The 19,757-nt window shown below is 38.5% G+C and overlaps 1 protein-coding gene across 1 annotated transcript in view; it reads right to left on the bottom strand.

Annotated features, from left to right (window-relative positions):
* Positions 1 to 260: 260 nt before the first annotated feature.
* Positions 261 to 19,757, bottom strand: part of BACE2 (beta-secretase 2) — an 80,553-nt gene continuing 61,056 nt past the window's right edge. Inside the window, exons 6-9 of the mRNA XM_019476326.2 lie at positions 18,427 to 18,528; positions 14,691 to 14,840; positions 12,686 to 12,854; positions 261 to 7,137 (exon numbers count right to left, since the gene is read on the bottom strand). Coding sequence (XP_019331871.1) covers positions 6,884 to 7,137; positions 12,686 to 12,854; positions 14,691 to 14,840; positions 18,427 to 18,528 — 675 coding nt within the window. The 3' untranslated portion in view covers positions 261 to 6,883. The remainder of the gene's footprint in view (positions 7,138 to 12,685; positions 12,855 to 14,690; positions 14,841 to 18,426; positions 18,529 to 19,757) is intronic.

Genomic DNA, 19,757 nt, shown 5'->3' with positions numbered 1-19,757 from the left:
AGGCACCTGCAGCTCTGGGAAACTGGGGCTGACAGCAGGTAAGCCACACTACTGAAGAAGGGTGCAACCATACTACTGCAGCCCCCTGGATCTGCCCCTGTTGATACATCTACAAATTTTAAACTTCAAACCAGTTAGAGATTCGTTCTCCACTCACTTCTGAGTTTAAAGCCTCATTGTATTAAGAAGCAGTCAGGTGAACAACAGAGCAATAGTACTTACAAAATGAAACTCCATAGGACTGAACAAGACACACTAAACAGGCTAGAGGAATTATTTATTTTGAAGCAGAAACTTTAATTTTTACAAAGTGCACATTTGAAAACAGTGGGACATTAAGTACAAAAATACCAACCTTTAGAAAATCCAGTAATGATGCTTAGCAGTAATTTGGACAAATATTCTACAGCAGCTGAAGACTAGTTTTTAAAAAGCAACTAACCCCCTCCCTACCTATCTCAATATTTTGACCCCATTTTCCTTTAATTTGGATCGGTGACCCATTAAAATAAAATCAGGCTTGCATGTGGAGAAATTTCTCCAGTGAATTGAATTGTTTCCTTAAGTGAAGTTTCCATCAGGTGTATCATGTGGCACTGAATAGAATATTAACAGATTTTGAGAAGTCCACGCATTACAGGTTTTTAGACAGCAAGGGAATTTAAAACACGATTTGCTCATTTAGGTTTTCTTCTCTAGAGAAATCCTGTTTCAGAACTCAAATTTTAGGGTTATAAAATGCACATTTTACTGGCTAGTAACACTCTTCAGAGGATGCATTAAAATAATACATACCTTGCTGACAAGAAATTGAAATAAAGTCAAACACAAGCGTGACAATTTGACTAACTCACTTCCCATAATTTTTTGGCAAGGGGCAAAGGATTATACCATCCATCATTGCAGGATCAGTCATTTTAAGCTTCCCTAAAAGAATTACTTAATCCCCTGCTGACTGCATAGACATCAACCTACCTTTCATAGGTTCTATAAATTAAACCAAGAAGTGATATTCAGGGCCTCCTCTAGGTATCAAAATAGACCAACTGGCACACCCTGCCTGCCTTGGCTTTTTTAGGACTGATTCAACTCAAAAGACTCCCATGGATTTTAGTAATTATCCTTAATGAAAGATGACTTAGGCACTCTGCCAAGCTGCATTGACTCCCCTCTTTCCTTCCATCCTTCCTGCCCACTCCTGTGGAATCCAAGTGGGTCAAGTCATTCAATCTGGAAAGCTAGGGACTTCAGAGTTGGAAAGAAGGGACCATGAGTGGTGGGATGCCCAGTTTTGTCGGTGTGGCAGCAGTATGGCCAAATACATAAGGTCTTTTACACTAGAATGCCAGAAGCAATCAGATGCTTGAAGGCTGGTTCTACCATTACTGACCAACTCTCCTGGCAGCTTCCTGAAGTCTGGGCTCTTTTTAGAATTATCTCCTATTCTCCTCCCTCTCCTGTACATTTCCTAGATGGCATGAAAAGTATATATGTAGATATTTTGACATTAACCTTAAACAGTTTAAGTTACCCTGATTGATTAGGCATAAATTGATGGTTTTGTCAGTTTCTTATGGTTTTATTCCAAAGGTAAGGAGTCAGTTGTGTCAGTGTTCTCTATTTTTCCCCCCTAACAGGTAAGTTGAAGTCAGTTTTTGTAAGAAAGCAATCACTGCCTCATACCAGATTGAACATTTACTTGAAGGTTATATTCCTTTAGAAATCAAGATTTTTTTTTATATTTTGACCTTTGGTTGGCTGAAAAATTCCTACCCATAGCAGGGTTTTGCTTAGGTCAGAATAGAAAGAGTTTCTTTGAAACTATTTACAACCCAAGATCCAGCCAAGCTAAACTGACTGCAAGTATTTAGTGAAAAGAAAAAAAAATATTAACACAAAATATTTTTGTGGAACTAACGGAGACAATTGTTTTAAAAAATGTTAAATAACTTAAGTTTTGTATACCTGCAAACAAAGCACTGGTAATGTAACAATATATATGATTCGGGAAAAAATATTCAGTGGTTAACTGTAAAATCCATTTAGAAATTATTTGGCCAGTTATTCATACCATAATGGATACAAAATTCTTGCTAAGCTTAATTGATACCTTAGGGTAGTCTTGTTTTAAAAAATATACCAACAAATGAATTCTCATGCAAAGCGAGAGACTGGAATAAGGTATTATGTATCCACAGGTGAGTTTTGTTGCCCCTCAGTCTTGATTTGGATCTTTGTTAGGGAAGATTACAGTTCAATTTTCATGTTAATTTGCATAACTAATTAGTTCCAAATAAGCCTCAACTTTCTTCTCAGTTGGTGCAATTTGTGAAAGTGGCTTCTGTAATACAAACAACTCTCATCCAGAAACTTGACTAAAACCATCGTTAATTTTAGAGGGTTTAAATGAAGGGTCATTAAAGAAGAATAAGACTTTGGAACTTTAAAAACCTGGCCTAAGTTTGAACTAGGTACCTAAAAATAAGAGATTCCAAATGGCTTAACTGCATTTTCAGTGTTTCCTACCCAGTGCAATTCTTAGTTCTGGTCAAGGGTGTGGAGGCAAGTCATTTCCAATTTCCAATGTTTTCATCAATCAGGGAGTCAAGCCTAGCATAACCTGGATCTACAGGAACATTAGTCAACAATAAATGCATTTTTTTGGTAATTTGTATCATTTTAAAAAAGGACACTTTCACAAGTTATATTCTTGGAAGAGTTTATAAAATACAGCAATAGGTAACATCTTACTTGAAAATTTTTTATTTATTTGCACTCAGTGCCACAAATTACCTTGCTAGGTTTCTTCATGCTGAAGGCAGAACTGAAAAACTAATCTTAGAATCTTTAGAAATGTCAAGAATCACTTTAATGATTTCTCTCACTTCTCTAAAATAAAAAATGTCCGTCTCCCTGGATTACTAGGGAAAAATAGATCCCATTCAACAAAGCTACTATTACCCTATTTGGATGATTGCTTCCTGACACTTCCATACATAAAAGTAACTGTCAACAACCAAATTAGATAAATCTTTTAATCATCAGTCCCAAGGAAGACTTCATTTGACATGAGAAACAGCCCTTGTTGTTCTTCCCAGTGACTGGCTTTCAGTTAATAAAGATTAAGCTATTGTTAAAAGGTTAGCATTTCCTCAATTAAAAAAGAGTCAGAAGTAAGAACATCTCTATGTAGTTTGTGATTTACTATTAACTGCTAGTACAAAACCAAAGCCAAAAATATTATATTCCTTTGACACAATATTCATTGAGTATTTTCAATATAAATGTGATAGGTGCGATATAGGCTGCTTTATGTTAAAGCTGAACTAAACTTTATTTACAGCATGTGAAACAAATGCTTACAAAGTCATTTAATCTATTTTTCTCAAAGCCTGAGTTGTACAAGGTATTTGAGGTAACATTTCTGAAACTGAACTCTGACAGCAGATGGACCAGTGGGACAGAACTGTTGTATCCCTTGCTTTAGCTCAAATTCAAGCATAATTTGAATTCAGTCACACATAGCATTCATTATGAATCAGCTATTATTAAAGAAGCTCCATGCAACTAAAGATAATTTCCCCACACTTGTCTGGTAAATAGCATGGTATACAAAGGCACTGCTCCCAAAATTAAGAGCATATGAGCACTGGGATGTATTGTCTAGTAACCCATCACTTGGGATATATTATATTACAAGTAACAAATTATCTTGGAAGTCAAAGCCTACCATCTTTATCCTGAACTTCGTATGTGAAGGCATGATTTAATTAAAGAATATCCCTGAAGTTAGTTAACACAAGTAGAGAATCCCTTAGAGCACTTCATTTTTAAAAATCAGAAAAAAAAATTATCTACTAAGCCACAGTTGGTAAAATTGCAGTCTACCATTGAGCTTCATCTTTCATAGAAAAATGCTCAAGTGCATTATTTTTCTTAATGTGCTGCAGGCTAAAAATGAACCCTCAAGGGTTAGCATTGCTCTCCTTGTTGCCAGAGCAACAAAGCAATACTCACCTGAATATCTGCCACTGCAAGTATCAATTTACAATCTGATATGAAGTTTGTGCTGCTAGCAGATGTCACTAACAACATTTTTACTATAAGCCAAATTTTAGTGGCAAAATTTCAAGGGATGCCATGAAAATCTCACACTGCAGGACTATTTCATTTCTGTTACCAGATTATTGCTCATATAATTCACGCATTTCTATTAAAATGTCTTGACCAATGACATTCAAAAATGAAAGGGTGAACTCAAGGACTTTTATATGAAACAGAGCATTAAAAAGCTTCACTGAACTACTCTGGAGAGATCTAGCTTGTCATTACAAAGCATACCTGGAACACTATCCAATAATCTGACTGCTAAATTCCTTCCTTAATAAGAAAAAAGCTAAAGTAAAAGTATTTTAATAGTACACAATTTTTGCTCCTCAAAAGTAATAAAGATGGTGCTTTCTCCCCTGTGCTGTTGATCCAGGCTGTGCAACAATGGGTAAAAAAATTATTCAGACTTCAAGGAAAATGTGACAAGATTATTCAATATATTTCCTAAAGAAAAAGGAACATGATTTTGATATTACTGGCTATGAGCTGAGGCAAACCCAAGGAGTACTATATGGAGCTGGATTACAGAATTAACAGCACCGTTCTTTCCAAAATAAAATCTATTGCTTTGATTCAAACTCAGTGGAACCTTCTTTTACATTTTAGCACATTGCTCATCCATTTCAGTGGTATGAGCTGTCACTTAAATTGTGGACCTGATTTTCAAGGACAAACAAACGCTCTTAATGCTGGCTGATATTAATGGCAGCTGGTACCTGGCATCTCTAAGAATCAGATCTCATTGGCTCTTTGTACAAAGAAAAAGTTTTAAAAAGTTCAACTGAAATTAGATTATAGGACAGAAATACCATGATATATATGAAGGAAACTTAATCACTTGGTTCACCTGAGGAAACACAAGAGTTACAGCTTTCTTAGCATGATTTTAGTTATATGAATCTTAGGACTGACAAAGGAAAAAAAGAATCTTTTTTAGTCTACAAGAATTAAAAAGGAAAGTTACATTGTTTTCTAAATGATAAAAAACTGCATCTATTAGTAGAAGCCTAATTATAAGAAGTTTTTATAATTCAAGCTGCACAGATTCTTGCATTCCTTAAATTCAATTTTTGATAAAGGTCAGTGAAAAATAAAAAGCAGAAAACAACTCAGAAATCCCTTCCTCCTCAAATTTCTAACTCCCAGTATCAAGAAAATCACTTCCAGATGTCAGAACAAACTCCAACCCTTTTACTTAAATCCAACAAAAATGTAAAAAGAAAAAAAAAAGAAACAAGAGGCCCTTTTAAACTTTGTAATTTTTAAAAAAGTAAATAAAATTGAATTTCTGAGCCTACTTCCTGCACCACCTTTCTTAGCTATAAGAAAAGCCTTTTTAGGCTTTAAAGAAAGTACCAACATTTCTTATCTCTGTTAAATTTAAGTTTTATACCTGTTCAACTGAGATATGTATCTGGTCTATTATGCCTCCCCCCCCACCCAAAAAAATCCAAATCCACACACAAACATTTATTTAGGGCTACTAAACCAATATACTTTCAGTTTGTTATACAGGTTTCCCACTACTGTGTTAATGTTTTTTCACCAAGATGGACATATCACAAAAACTAAAAACTAAAAAATCCTCAATTGCTATTCAAGTTAAACAGCCAGTCAGCGTCACCAAAACTTCCAGAGTTTATTCAAAAGAGAAACACTTTTTATATTTATTGAACTTTCAGACTGCTGGGCTCAGCAAACATGGTTTCGTTTTCTCTTTAGAGATTTGCTTTACATTTTATTGTTTTTCCTTGCAATCACTAGAGATGCCAAGAGAGATGTAAAAAGCAACATCTGCCCTTAACAATTATCTGCTCTGTGCCATTCACGTATAGTGAACCCTCTTCTACTCTAAACAGCAATGTGCCCGAATTGAGAGGGAGATAACATGGGTGGAAAACTAAGAGGATTTTTTTAAAAGTGATTATGTGAAAAGTTATTTTATAAACCTCTCAGAAGGATTAAGCAAAATGCTATTTTGGAAACAAGGGATTGCATTTTGTGGTACAGGATTTTCATCTGTTCTAAAACAGCTAAAAAGTAGCTCTTAGTGCCACCCACTTAACGATAGTAAGTGCCCTTTTAATTTTATCGAGGTAGTCTTGTTTTACACTAAGGCAGAACAACAGTTTGGCGTCCCTGTTTTTCCCCCCCTCAAACTATTCTGGAAGGGCAGCTAATGAACAAAGACATACTCAAATGACACCAGTAACCTCACTGTGAAAAAAGTCAGTTTCCTAGTCACGTAAATTGCTTTTGTTAGCTGCACAACACTGACCTTTCCACCTTCCCTATGCTGTAAGCACGGTTTTAAAATGAACTGATGTAAACCAGACATTATTTCTTTAATGTGACTAACGAGAAAACTCATTAAAACTTGTCCTCCCCCCCCCGACATTCAAGTCTTGATTAACATTAGAAATATTTGATGGTTCCTTTTCTTTTGGGAATGAGGAATGAGCTATTTTGTCTGGATAATGGAAGAACACCATGTCAACATTTAAAAAGGGTATGACTGGGAGCTGAAAGGCTCAGTTGTGGTATGATAGAACCAATCCAGCAACACAGCACTTGAAAGGTGGGTTTAGCGTTTTGGTTTGGAATCGGGTGTTAGAAATTAAAGCTTAAAAAATTATGACGCAGTATATATAGAAAACTGTGATTTGTGACCAACAAAAAGGAACAAGGTATTCATTTCCTCTCCTAGGCTGGACACTTCATTCTTTGTTGTGCTGACAGAGTCTAAGGCTTCCCAACCCATGATCAAAGGTCCTCATTTCCAGCGATGATGCACCAAGGATGATTCATCATTGACTACATCGTTGTTAGTGTAGCGATGCTTACACCGAGACGGGAGCAGCAGCAAGATGATCAGAACAAGGAGGGTGATGCCACATATGCTCATGAGAACATAGGAGGCAATCCACAACAGTGGTTCATGGAAGGTTCCTGTGGAAATACAGTTGCTTGCTATATCTGCTGTTGAGAAAGGACCTTCTATCTCAGATACCGGAGAGCCACCTATTTCTGAGAAATTACAAGAAAAGAAATGTTAGAGATACCATCAACACTTAAGAAAATCTTTCCTCATTATCCTTAAGTGGTCTCTACCTCCACCATATCTGAGCATATCAGTCTGCAGTATGTTCAGCTGCACAACAGTCTGGGGAGGAAATGAAGCACTTGCAGCCCTGTTTTACAAACAGAAAACTAAGGCACAGAAAGATGAAGAACCAGACCCATAAAGAGACAGACTAGGGTGACGCGCAGAATGGCCACCTTTAACTTTATTTACCTGCCTCCGGAGGTGGAATTCATGAACTCGTATTAGGGGTTTAGGTTGTAGCCGTGTTGGTCTAAGGACATAGGCAGACAAGGTTCCTTGGATGAATTTGATATCTTTTATTAGACCAACCCAAATGGTTGGAGAATAGTTATTAAGCAAGCTTTCGGGTTCAAAAACCCTTCGTCAGGCTAAGGAAGCTTCAGCAGTTGGTGCGTGCTCTTCTTGGATGGAATGAAAAGTAAAGAAGCCAGGGGCTGGGCTGGGCTGGGCTGGGGAGTCAGTTGCCAGGCAGACTGTAATGTATCAAAAATCCAATGTCTATGTTTAGTCCCTGATCTCTAGTATCCAGCAGGTTGATGAAATGGAGCTCATAGGCTCGTCTCTGGGAAGTGTTGTGTAAGTTTCCCTTGAGGATCAGGACTGAGAGATTGGAGAGAGAGTGGCCCTCCTGTGAGAAATGTGCTCCCACCGGTAATTGAGTGTTTCTGTCTTTGATGGATTTCCGGTGTGCATTCATTCTGGTGCGCAGTTGTTGTCTGGTCTCTCCTACAGATCTTCCATCAGGGCATTTGGTGCAGTGGATGAGGTATATTACATTTCTGGAGGTGCAGCTGTAAGATCCTGGGATGCTGATGGCTCTGTTGTGGGGGTGTAGTAATAGTGGGGGTGGTAGAACTCGTATTAGGCTCCTGATTTCCCTACACAGTGATTGGGGACAGCTGGATACTTAAGAATGGGATTCATAACAGCCATCATCCTGAGGAGGGAGATAACCAAGCCAACTAGCAGAAAATGCTGAAGAGACATGGCATTCTAGCTAAATGGACGAGCTAGGGGATAGTGACACGAGACATGAGGATAGTGTGGAAGAGAAAGTTAGCTATGAAGGACCAGAATTACAAAGAAGAGTTTTAATCCAGTGTGGTAGGGAGTCCTTCTCCACCCCCAGTGATTTGAAAAACAGGAATAATGGGGTTTGCATTACAAACAAGGAAGCCTGCCTCGACTGCTTCCTTCTGACACCCACACATTATGTAATCTGTGATGTATTGCCATTTCATTACATACAAACTCATTTGTTTAAAAAAATATGTGCCTGTCAAACATTCTCATCCATAGAAAGCAGCAGAGAATTTCTCCGATTTGTGGCTAGGGCTATTCATTTCAGAGGCAGAATAGGCAGGTTCAACACAGCAAATTATACAATACATTTCATATCTGTAGCACTGTAGCTTAGGAAGGCTGAATATTTTCTAGTTTGCTTAGGGCAACTGAGAGCATGGATTTAGTACTGTCCCTGCATTTTAAAGACTCATCCTTAAGTAGTCCACCTCTGTAGTCAAATACAGCCCCCCATGGCATCTATACATAGGGTTTTTATGCAGGGCTTCTGCTTTTGATCACCATTTCTCTTTAAAATTTTACACACCCTTGCCAAATCAAAAAGACGGTGCCTGAGACAAAAGTATTCTTATATTTAGATAATTCAAGGTAGAAAACTGCAGGCATGATTAAGGAGAGGACCTATACAAAAGGGTGTTTCTGTCGGTTTCTCTATAGAAGTACAAAGACTGCCTGATAGTGCTGTGTACATGTGTGTACAAGAGATACAGGGTCTGAGGGTTATTTGTTCTTTTTGAAGTTTCCTCCCATTGCCTGCTTTGCGCCCTGGAAATGAAATTTTATCTGCTTTTAACTTACTAAGCACAGTTACAAGACAAGCAGATGCATGTTCAAGCAGTTTAGTATGCACTAAATTCCCTTGTGGCATTGCAAAGTTGGTCCCTTTCAGGCTAGGGTTATCTAGCTTTCATAAGTCACTTGCCACTATTGTCCAGAAATGCAATATTTTGAAGCATACAAAAAACGGGGCACCTTTTTTTCCTCCTTGCTGACAGCCATTTGACTTGTGTATAAACTACTCTAATATTAAGGAAGCAACTAAAAAAAGGTTGGCTGACATTTTAGATCACATTTTCAGACTATTCAACAGTAATGCAGTCCCCAGTGTACCTGTTCCCTGAAGAGAAGTTAACAACTGAATAAAAAATGGAAGATTAAGAGTTTGTATAAACGCTTAATGTGACTGTAGATTGTTCCACTGGACTTGTGTATGCGTGTGTGCATGCGCGCGTGTGCTAATTTTGCTGGAATTTCTAGTCATCAGCATTTAGAATAAAATCCAAGTCCTAATCCTTAATTCATGGAGTTTCACCGTGGACTTCAGTAGGGAAAGAATTTCATCTCTGGGGAAATGCCATTTTTATATTGCATGTGTATAAAACTTAAGTATGTGTTGAATTTATGTTTGGTTTCTAAAACTATATATTCTTATCTCCCAGATGTATTTTTAAATTTAGTGTTGCCTGACAAATACATAAAATAAACAGTTTAACAGATATAGCCACTTACGGAGAATATCTCTTTAAAATATATATAATTTATGAAGTGATCAATCAATTTGGTTCCACTTATTTGGATTTAAAAATAGAAAGTTTTGGGGGAAAAAAAATCTTACCATTAACACCCCATAAATCATATACAAAGCTTAATCTTATATTCTTATCATTCAATACAAAAAATGTTTTTTTTTAAGGCAGGATTTAACAACATGCAGAAATACTGTATAATGAGAGGTGCACTGTTAATATTGCATTATGTGAACATCTATTCCTGATCTAAAACTGTACAGGAGCAGCTGCAGTTATGGATTTAGTCACCATCCTCAGCACCACCCCCAAAAAGGCTTGTCATCAGTATTCCAGACAACATGATTTTTAAAAAATTGAATTAGATATTTAGAATCTGGAACACCTTGCTTGCCTTTCTCATCACCTTCAAACTTTCCAATTTCATACAGTGTGCTTCAGTACGCTCCTTTATGTCATATTGATTTGATTTGAAATTAGCAATATGTGAAACAAGCCTTAAACAGTCCTTTGAACTTTTGAAGGACTTATCTGAATTAACAAGAAGTATGGATTTGTTCACTTGCAATAATCAGCTTCCTGAAGCCCTTCAGACTCTTCTCAAACCTTAGTTTTTTCCCAACAAGGCAAGACATGAACTAGTAATATAAGTAAGCCATTTTTTATTTAATACTGAGCCAAACCTCAAAATCTGTGGTCTAATTTAGTCAATGGTTTTCATTCAGTTTTTATCTTTTTAACCAAAACCAGATTGATAAAGTACCTAATTAAAGTCTAATAATAAAGCTAGGGAATTCATATTTGGGATAAACATTGCATCAAATTATCAACCCTGCGTCACCATACAAAGTAGACATACATGTACATTTGTTCTATATTTCCCCAATTGTAAAGGCTTATGCCATCAGTAGTCCCAATTAAATTTAATGTCTCTGAACAGACTAAAAAGCCTCAACTAAAGTACATTTGTACAGTTGCTATGGAAGTCCTGGTTGGTTTCTGTGTAAAAGGCAGTTATGACACTTAATCCCTCCAAGCAACTGACTAATTTCCATGCAGAGTCATATTTTTTTCCCCTGATGAAATGGGGTCTCAGATGGAAACCATAAACTGTGCAGAAATGAAATCAGAGAGACTGATGTACACATTTGTTCACATTAGTATATGCACATGTGTACATACAGATTGTCATACCAGCACAATATCTTACCTCCGATAGTGCTTTAGATTATATCACATGATTTCAGAAGTCAAAAAATAATAATAGATATGAACAGTTGCATAAAACTAAACAATGGGACTGGGAAGAGGTGTGGGAGGTGGGAAGGGGAAGTTTTTTACTGAAACCAGTTAATGATCAGCTTGTATCCTCTTAAAAAGATTTTATTTTTATTTGATAAATACAGTTCTCCCTCTCTCTCTCTTTCTCACTGTGGAGGAAGGGTTTTAGAACTGAACAATGTAGCCAAGTACCATGTATTTATGTACAAAGATATGGGGTACAGCAGAGTGCAAGATTTTAGCTCCTGGATTCTGATGCAAACCATGAAATACTTCAGAAGAGCTCAAAGGCTACTCTAAACTATGCCAGCTGGCCTGGGTCCCCTTGAGACCATCAGTCCAGCAGGGAAGGGCCAAGGTATCACTCTACCTATGCACCCACCCAGAGTTGCAGCTCAAGAGATGTAGGCGTAGAAGTCAGTTATATCAACTCTATGCCTGTTGAGGACTAAAGGGATAAGAACAGGTTATAGAACTTGGTCTGCAGTAACGTTATTGTTATTTTCCATCTCCTAAATGCAGCCAAAATGCGTCAGTCTCTTTCCCATGCAGAGCTCTTAATTGAGCTGCCCACACAGGTGCCTAGATTTTTGCTACTAGGCTTAAATTGTTTACATCAATGGCTTCAGAAATGTGTAATGAATTTAGACAAATCCTTAAAAGGTCCAGAATCTAGGGCGTGTAAAGCCAGCACTGATCTTCTATTGCTCAGTTACACCGTTCCATAAAGACTGAGTGCCTCACTATCCCTTCCTAATTTTGGCTAATCTATATATCTGTGTACCTAGGAACCATTGCCACTGCACATGGATCACAGATATTCAAGGTGTTACAGCCTAGGTAGAGATTGGGGTTTGGGACCAGTTCCCTTCACATTCTTTGCCCCTTCCATTTTGATTCTATATTCTTATGGCACCTTTTTAATGGCTAATATGTAAAAAAATAGAAAGATATCTATTAGCCACATTTAATTTGTGGATCATTTAGAAACAGGTTATTAAGCCAGTTCCATGGAATCAGCCCTTTGGTGAGGGACAACCAGCAATAGCTCTGTGGGCCTGTCGCAACCCATGGATTAGAGATTGTTCATCTGAAGAAGTGATTCACAAAACATCCCTCATAGATTTTGTTCGTTGTTTTGCATCTGCTTCTAAGAGTGGGGAAAAGTGCAATTCTCATTATACAGTACCTCCTTATTAAATACCTTTCAGAAAAAGTTGGCTTTCCTACACTTCCCCTGAAGCCTTTATTTCTCATTCCTTAGCAGCAACATTTCCATAGAACTATCAATGGCCAGTAAAAGTTGTATTTACAGCAGCTTGGTCATCTTAAAACTACCTTTAACTTTTTCAAAAATATTGCTGAAAGGTCAGAAAGGCAGATTTTTTTTTAAATACAGAAACTGCGTTGGTTTTTCCTCCCCATAAAAATATCTTTATTGCATAATGCAGAAAGTTTGCTTTAGAATCTATTTATCTGCAAATTGTGGAGCTTGCAATGTTTCTTGCTGACAGATTAACCGATGCAGCTCCTATCTTGAAACACGACAGATATTTCTCACAAGGAGTCCCTCTCTTACCTGCACATGGACTCACAGCAAAGCCTACTCTCTTTTGAACTCTATCAAAGATGACATAGAAACCCTCCATAACTGTGGCACCAATAACCAGAGCGTTCGTGGAGGACGAGATGCCAAATCGGTAACATTCCAGGTTCTGTCCAATCCCAAGGATGGGTTGAATATAAAGCTGTTCATTAAACAAACAAGACACACAAACAAGAGACATAAAATAAGTAGCAGGAATGTACAGTATTTAGAAGATAACTACAGTTCAAAAACATGGATGCTGACAAATAGGGTGCTTTAACTCAAAGTATTTCCCAAGATTTCAATTTTAAGTCACTCAAATTTAATTAAAAACAAAGAATAAACTGGAGTAAGCAAATTGTTGTATGATATGTAAGAGGGCAGAGGTTCAGTGAAGTCAATAGCTGGTACTTAGGAAGTCTAAATTTAAAATTTGGGCTTTTGATTAGTTGCCACTTTAAGGTTATCTTCATGAAGAAAAAATAGGGGGTTTTCTTTATTTTATTTTGTATTCTATGAAGACAGTCAGGAACATGCATTCAACTTACAGAAACATTTAAATGATTAGGGTGCAATGGATCCAGAGAGCATTTCTGTCAGTTTCAGTCTTCTGAGTAAATAAACTTAAGTCAAATTTCACACACTTTTTACCAAGGGGATGGAAGACTGATAAGAGTTTCTCTCACATCCCCTACATTGATCCTTTGGCTTACTGTAAGCCTTGGCTATATTTCAAGTTAAGTATACATCTGAGCTTTGTTCCCCTCCCCCTGTGCTAAGTAGAGATGCTACTTAGGTCAGTTGATGTTCACTCTGCTTTTTCAGCATCAACTGCAATACAATCAGGAACCACACTTATGATGAAAACAGAAGTGAGTAGCACATTATTTTTTAAAAGCCAGACAGTACATAATCTATATAGGTTTATAATATTAATAAATATAAATTGACCAAGTTATGGAATTTGGCACAGAGATCATACAGGCCCTTTGCCAAAAGCATAATTTTCAGGAAAAGTGCGTCTCATCATGGTGCCATGAGAAACAAATCAATTTGTTTTCCAAAGTAAGTAGGTCAGGGGTCAGCAATGTTTTTGGGCAGAGTGACAAAAACACCCACAACCTTGAATTGCTAAGTTGTTGGCATGCCTGGGGCAGATGGCAGGAGAGCTGTAAGGGGCCTGATCCTTGTTGTGGCAGCATAGCCCTAGCCCCTTCCCTGAAGAGGGGCAGAGGGTGGGAAGGTGAAGCAAAATGACTTCACATGCAATGCTCTGGCACGTGTGCTGGGGGCTACCTACCCCTCAAGTAGATTAAAAACATCAGAACCATACTATATTGGTGCCTCACGTAATTTGAGCTGCTTTATGAAGCAGGCAAGTCCCCTATGGTTCAGTGGTAGACTCCTTGTCTGCCACACAAGAGACCCAGGTTCAGTTCCCAGATGCTTATCCAAATCAGTGATGGAGGCACCAAACATCTGGACCCAGTCTGGCCTTTGGATTCTGTCTCAGTGGCCTAAAGGGGGGTTGGAAGTTCTGGGCAGCCTCCACTCCTCCAAAAACTCCTGCCTAGGCATATGCATAGAAGGTCTGTGTGACCTCTCAAGCATACACCATGATCAACAGTTGCCATGATGATGAAGTGGGCAAAAATATTTTTGAGAATTGTTCAAATAGCCAGGAAAAAAACGCATTGTTAATCAACAAAGTAAGGAGACCATTTTCAAAAAATTAAATGTGCTATTTCCCCTTTACATTTTTTAACTTCATCAACAAATTGTTTGTCAGACAGAGTCCAGTTTTTCACTAATATTGTTAAAAACATTTTTCCCAAAGTATGAACCCCAATTATAATTAGTTACAATGAATTATTAGATTCAGGCCTCACTACATTCATCAAAATAGTTTAAATAAGAAGAGGAAAGCTTTACAACAGTGATAAAAACTAGGGTGTCAAACTTCTGATTTTATCCAAATAATAAAACAAGTTCATGCCTGTGGTAGGATAGTGATCCGAAATGATCTGCTTGAGTTTTCGTCTCTCAGGTAGATGGAGATTTTAGGAAATAAGGACCAGGGCTTTTCAGTTTTGTCCCAACATGCAAGCTGGGAGCCTGTCCAGAATCCAGAAGAGAATTCTTGGATCTGTGGTGAGAGAGATGGGGGGGAAAAAAGGGATATATACAAACTACATTCTCTTTTAGATGCTTATAATGATCTAGAACTTTAATCCTTAGTATTCCATGAGTGCTTTCTCCCCCTTAAATTATGAATGCTGTAAGCATCCTAATCTAATAATAAGTCATTCTGAAACATGGGACTGATTAATGAAAAGACCGTTTACTCAAAAATCTTACTACTGCATAACATAAGGCCTAATATATCTAGTGGCAGTCCTCTGGAGGGACTGTGGGACATGTCTATTTCTATTAGATGTACAGATAAAAAATAAGCTTAGCCATACTAGTGGAAAGAGAATAAACTATTTAACCAGCTGCAGTGAATACAGAGGCCGGAAGGTCAAACTTATAAGCTCTCTTGAGTGATTACTACAAAAAACAGGAAAAGTACTAACTGGCCTTTGCTACTTTCTCCACCCCCTCTACAAACTTTCATATACAGCTGGGACTGAACAGAGTTTTTTGGTTTTTTTTCTTTTAAATGACAGTATCTTTTAAACATGAGGTCATTGGTAAATTGTTCCCTTCCCTGTACACAAACTGTTGCCTTGATGCCACTTTTAAGGCATGAAGTAAGGGCCTGATCTCAACTCTCTTGCTGTCATACCAATTCTTAGCAACATAACTCGAAAAACTTTTAAAATCAAAGTTGATTAATAGTTTCCCAACATATCCAAGGCACCAACAAAACAAACTAAACCTCCTTGTAGAGTTTTTCCACCTAAAAACAAACATCCTGTCTAACATTCATGCTCCTTGAAGCACAATGTTGATCAGATGCCAGGCAAGACAAAAAAAACCAAAACATTTCCTTAATCAAAAGGTAGTACTATGTGCGTGTTCCTGTTTCCTTAGGAAGCAGCACACAGACCCCACAATACTTTGCTGCAAGAGACATTGAAACCATTCTGTTTGGGTTAACAAAAATACTATCCCCAGTTATTTCTTGTGCAGTTTATTTTTGCATATTCATTGTATAAGCATTTCAAACTAAAACCATGTACTTTGAAATTAGGTAAAGGAAGTTTCAAAGGTGACATGCTTGCAAAGATGACATGAATATGTTAATAAAAACCCTAGAGTTTGGTAGTTAGCATACAGGGGTCCACTCTTTTAGGACTTCAACCTTTCCTAATGCAGTCAGTTATAGGACCATGGTTACATTAATAGTTTAGCACTTTGCTAGACCTTTGTAAGGTAGAAAAATGCTGATTTCTTGAGTTTTTTGGGGTGAAGGTGGGGGAAGGGTTGTTTTGTTTTTTGAAGGCATGGGGACAGAACGTTACAGGTTAAGGATACAAAATACAGGTTAGGGATAGAAGACTGGGGTTCCTCAAAACTAGGTTAGTACCCTAACCAAGGTAGCAGCTTTTGCATTCTCATGGCAAGACGAGCTGCTCAGATGATAATAAATGCTTTTTCATCAGGTGCCTAGATTTCAGCTATCCTGCATTGCTACATGTGGGAAAAAAGTAGATGCCCTTGATTCTGAGGGAAGCCTTCTGCCGGCTCATCTGCCTTCTGTGCTGCTACAGAGCCATGCCCCTGGGAGTTGGGACTTTCAGGGTTTCTAGGCTGCTGTGAAGAGTGGAAACTTTCAGGCAGGAAGTAGGAGTTACAGACAGCTTGGGTGCTGGGACCACTGAGTTCTGAAAAGTTTTAAAGGAACATGGGGCTTTATATGAAGCACCATAGGGATGGCTACTGGGAACTCAGGGCAAAGTGGAAGCAGTGATTTCTGGTTGCTATTGTGATGGTGAATGCTGGTAGAAGCTGGGTTTTTTTTTCCCACTGCCCCTCTTTCCTCCCTTCTCAAAGTTGATGCCTGGAGTGACTGCCCCTTTTGCCCCATCCCCCAAATTACATCAGTGGTCAAATGCTTTGAAGTCAAAACTTACAGTCTCCTGTTCCATGGGAAATTTCAGAAGAGCAAGTTCCAATGCTTAACAAAAATATTAGTGTAGTTTCAGAATTTCCCCAAGGAATGGGAATTCCCTAGTGGTAAAAAATCCCTCAAATGATGCCAGTGTCCCTCCCACATGACATACAGGAACAAGTTATTTTAGACAGATGTCTGAGGACAAGGACATTATACAAATCAGCATTTGGAGAAATGCTCTCAGATGCTGACCTGCTCATTTCCACATACAACTCTGAAACAGCTGAAATGCCCATGGGATATGCTCTGCTATGCCCACTGCTGTGCAACAGGGCTGCATATTGCATGGTGCTGAGCACTTTGATCCTGGGCCAGCAAAGCATTTAAGTGCATGCACATGTGAGAGGATGGGGCCCCCAGTCTGTCTTACTGGAAAAATACCAAGATAGAAAATATTCTCTCTCTCTCTACCTTCCCTGGAGTAGAAAACAAATGCTGGTCTGAATAAAATGCAGACAGAGTATATGAAGCCTGCAAAAGTGCTCTCTTTTGAATGCATGCTTTGATTTCCCAGAATGATTGCTTAGTACATTACATTTACCTGTCTTGCTTTTATATGCTAAACAAATGTATCTTGGGATGCAGACACATGGCTTTATGCTACATAAACAGACCAAGCATATAACTGCAATAAATTATTTTAGTGGTATTTAAGAGTTCCTCTCCCTACTTATTCACAAAATGTTAATCTAAGCAAGTTGATAGTTTCAACATGCTGTATTTCTGGAAGGCATTGTTTCAAAGTACTACAATGGCACAATGGTGCTATTATTGCATTATATAAATAATTCACTAAATACCATCTCTGATACTAACTCTTACTAAGGAGTACCTTACTACACAAATGGTCCATCTGCTTAGAGCTGTGCACATAATTCAAGTTTTTGGTTTGGTGGCTGCAACAAAATACTGTTTTTCAGTAAACCCCAAACCATTCCACCCCCCATCCCCCAACTAAATGATTGCTGATTCAGCAAACTGAAGCAATTAGTTTCATTCTGGGGCATTTTAATAAGAAACAACAAAGCAATATGGGTAAAATGCAGAAGGCAATAGTGCCCTTTCCCCTTAAAACCTTTAATTCAGTCTTCAGGACATTTACTTGAGCTGTAGGAGATGTTGGCTCAAATCACCAATGTGCCCAATTTTGGGTAGAGATTTGTATGATGGCATAATGAGACCTGTAAGGAGTTAACCAGATATTGAATGAAGTCTGTGCAACTCTGATAAGAGGCAGAGTTGTAAATGTTTGCAGAATCAGGCCTGTATACTTTATGGATGCTTTTTTTTTTTTTTTTTTGAAGGAGCAAACTAAATGTTCAAGCTCAGTGCTCTGAATTTGAAAAGGAGGGATTATGTTAATGTTTCTGAAATGCACGAGAGCAAACATTCTACCTCTATATTAGTTTGAAATCTTCTTCTTCTTGATTTGGGAACGTACCTTTAGTGGCATTGGCAGGAAGCTGATATGTTTCCAACACCTGTTTGTGACCCGCAATTTGAGAGCCCAAACGCTCTTAGGCTAACCAGCACCTTAAAAGATTTCTCCGTACATTTTTTCCAAGAATCAAACAATGGAACAAGACCAGTTTTTATAATAACATCAGCTTACCGAAGATGTACGAATAATAGCTTCCACAACAGCAGTGAAGACTTTCTGGGGTAGGCGGAGGAGGGTGGTGCCGCTGTCTACTATCGCCTTATCTGCATTATACTAAGAAAAAGATAAGCAACACAGTTAACACACTGCATGCAAATTAAGGCATGTAGTCAGTAATTTTCTAATAATTACTAGGTTGCTCCTTTTCAGTATCGGTCTTCATAAGCATCTGCTACACGTAATCTGGCAGAACTCTACGGCAGACCAAGTTAAAAGAAGGAAAAAGGACGAAAGCACAAGACATTAAAATAAGGCTTCTGCCACGGTGGTAATGGCTCACCACAACTTGAGTGCAGAACAGTGGCCTACTATATCAGGACCTATAGGATAATGTACCTCATTTAAGAAACAGTGGGAAGCAATCCTCACTCCTGCTTGCAATACAGTACTAAGTCAGTATCAAGGGTGCAAAAAATAATGTACCTTCCTATCTGTCTTGGGGGTTTAAAATTCTCCAGAAGAGTCAAAAGTGTAAAAGCAACTAAAAACAAACTGGTAAGTACAAGTCTTGCTACACTATAATCCAGGGGTGAACAATTATTTTGACTGGAGGGCTGCTTAATCAATTTTGGTGAGCTGTTGAGGGCCCCAAGGGTGGTTCTGCCCCTTGGCAAGAGCCCGGCCCCTCTCGTTGCCATCTAGGGACTGGAAGTCCCACCCCTAAACTCTGACCTTTGCTATCAGAAGTCCTCCACTTGGCCCCAGAAGTACTCCTTCTGGGAAGGGGGTTTGCCATCTTGGAACCGGAAAACCTCCCAAATTATACACTAAAAGTCAAACATTTGTAATAACGTATTTTAATTTTATTAAAAAAATATATTTTGTCCTGATTTGCTTGTGTTTGCACTGTATATATAGAAGTGATTCCATAACAGCTCAAAATGAAGTCTTACGTTTGTATATGGGGGTGTGTGGAGGGGCATGGGGGGGTACGAGTAGGTGGGTAGCTGTGGGTGGGTGAGTGGGTATAGGGTTTGTGGGGAGCTGTGGATGTGTGTGTACGTAGGGTGTGGGGGTATATGTGGATGTGGGTGGCTGTGGGGTGTGCGGATGCATGTGTGTGCCTGTAGGGTGGGATAAATGCTTGTGTGTGCACGCAGCCACACTGTGGCACTCAGGCAGCGAGGACCACAGCTGGCAGTGTGCAGAACTGTGTGCAGCTGGTAAGTTCATTGTGGTGGAAGGGGAGAGGGAAGAGAAGGGATGTGGGGCGGGGGGGGGGGGGGGGGGGGAGATCAATGGCCCCTGTGGTAAAGGAGGGGACAGGGGCAGGTGTGGTCCAG

Source organism: Alligator mississippiensis, chromosome 1, assembly GCF_030867095.1.
Source record: "Alligator mississippiensis isolate rAllMis1 chromosome 1, rAllMis1, whole genome shotgun sequence".
In the NCBI taxonomy this organism is placed as follows: domain Eukaryota; kingdom Metazoa; phylum Chordata; order Crocodylia; family Alligatoridae; genus Alligator; species Alligator mississippiensis.
Note: the sequence above shows the minus strand (reverse complement) of the source record. Positions and strands in the feature narration are given on the sequence as shown.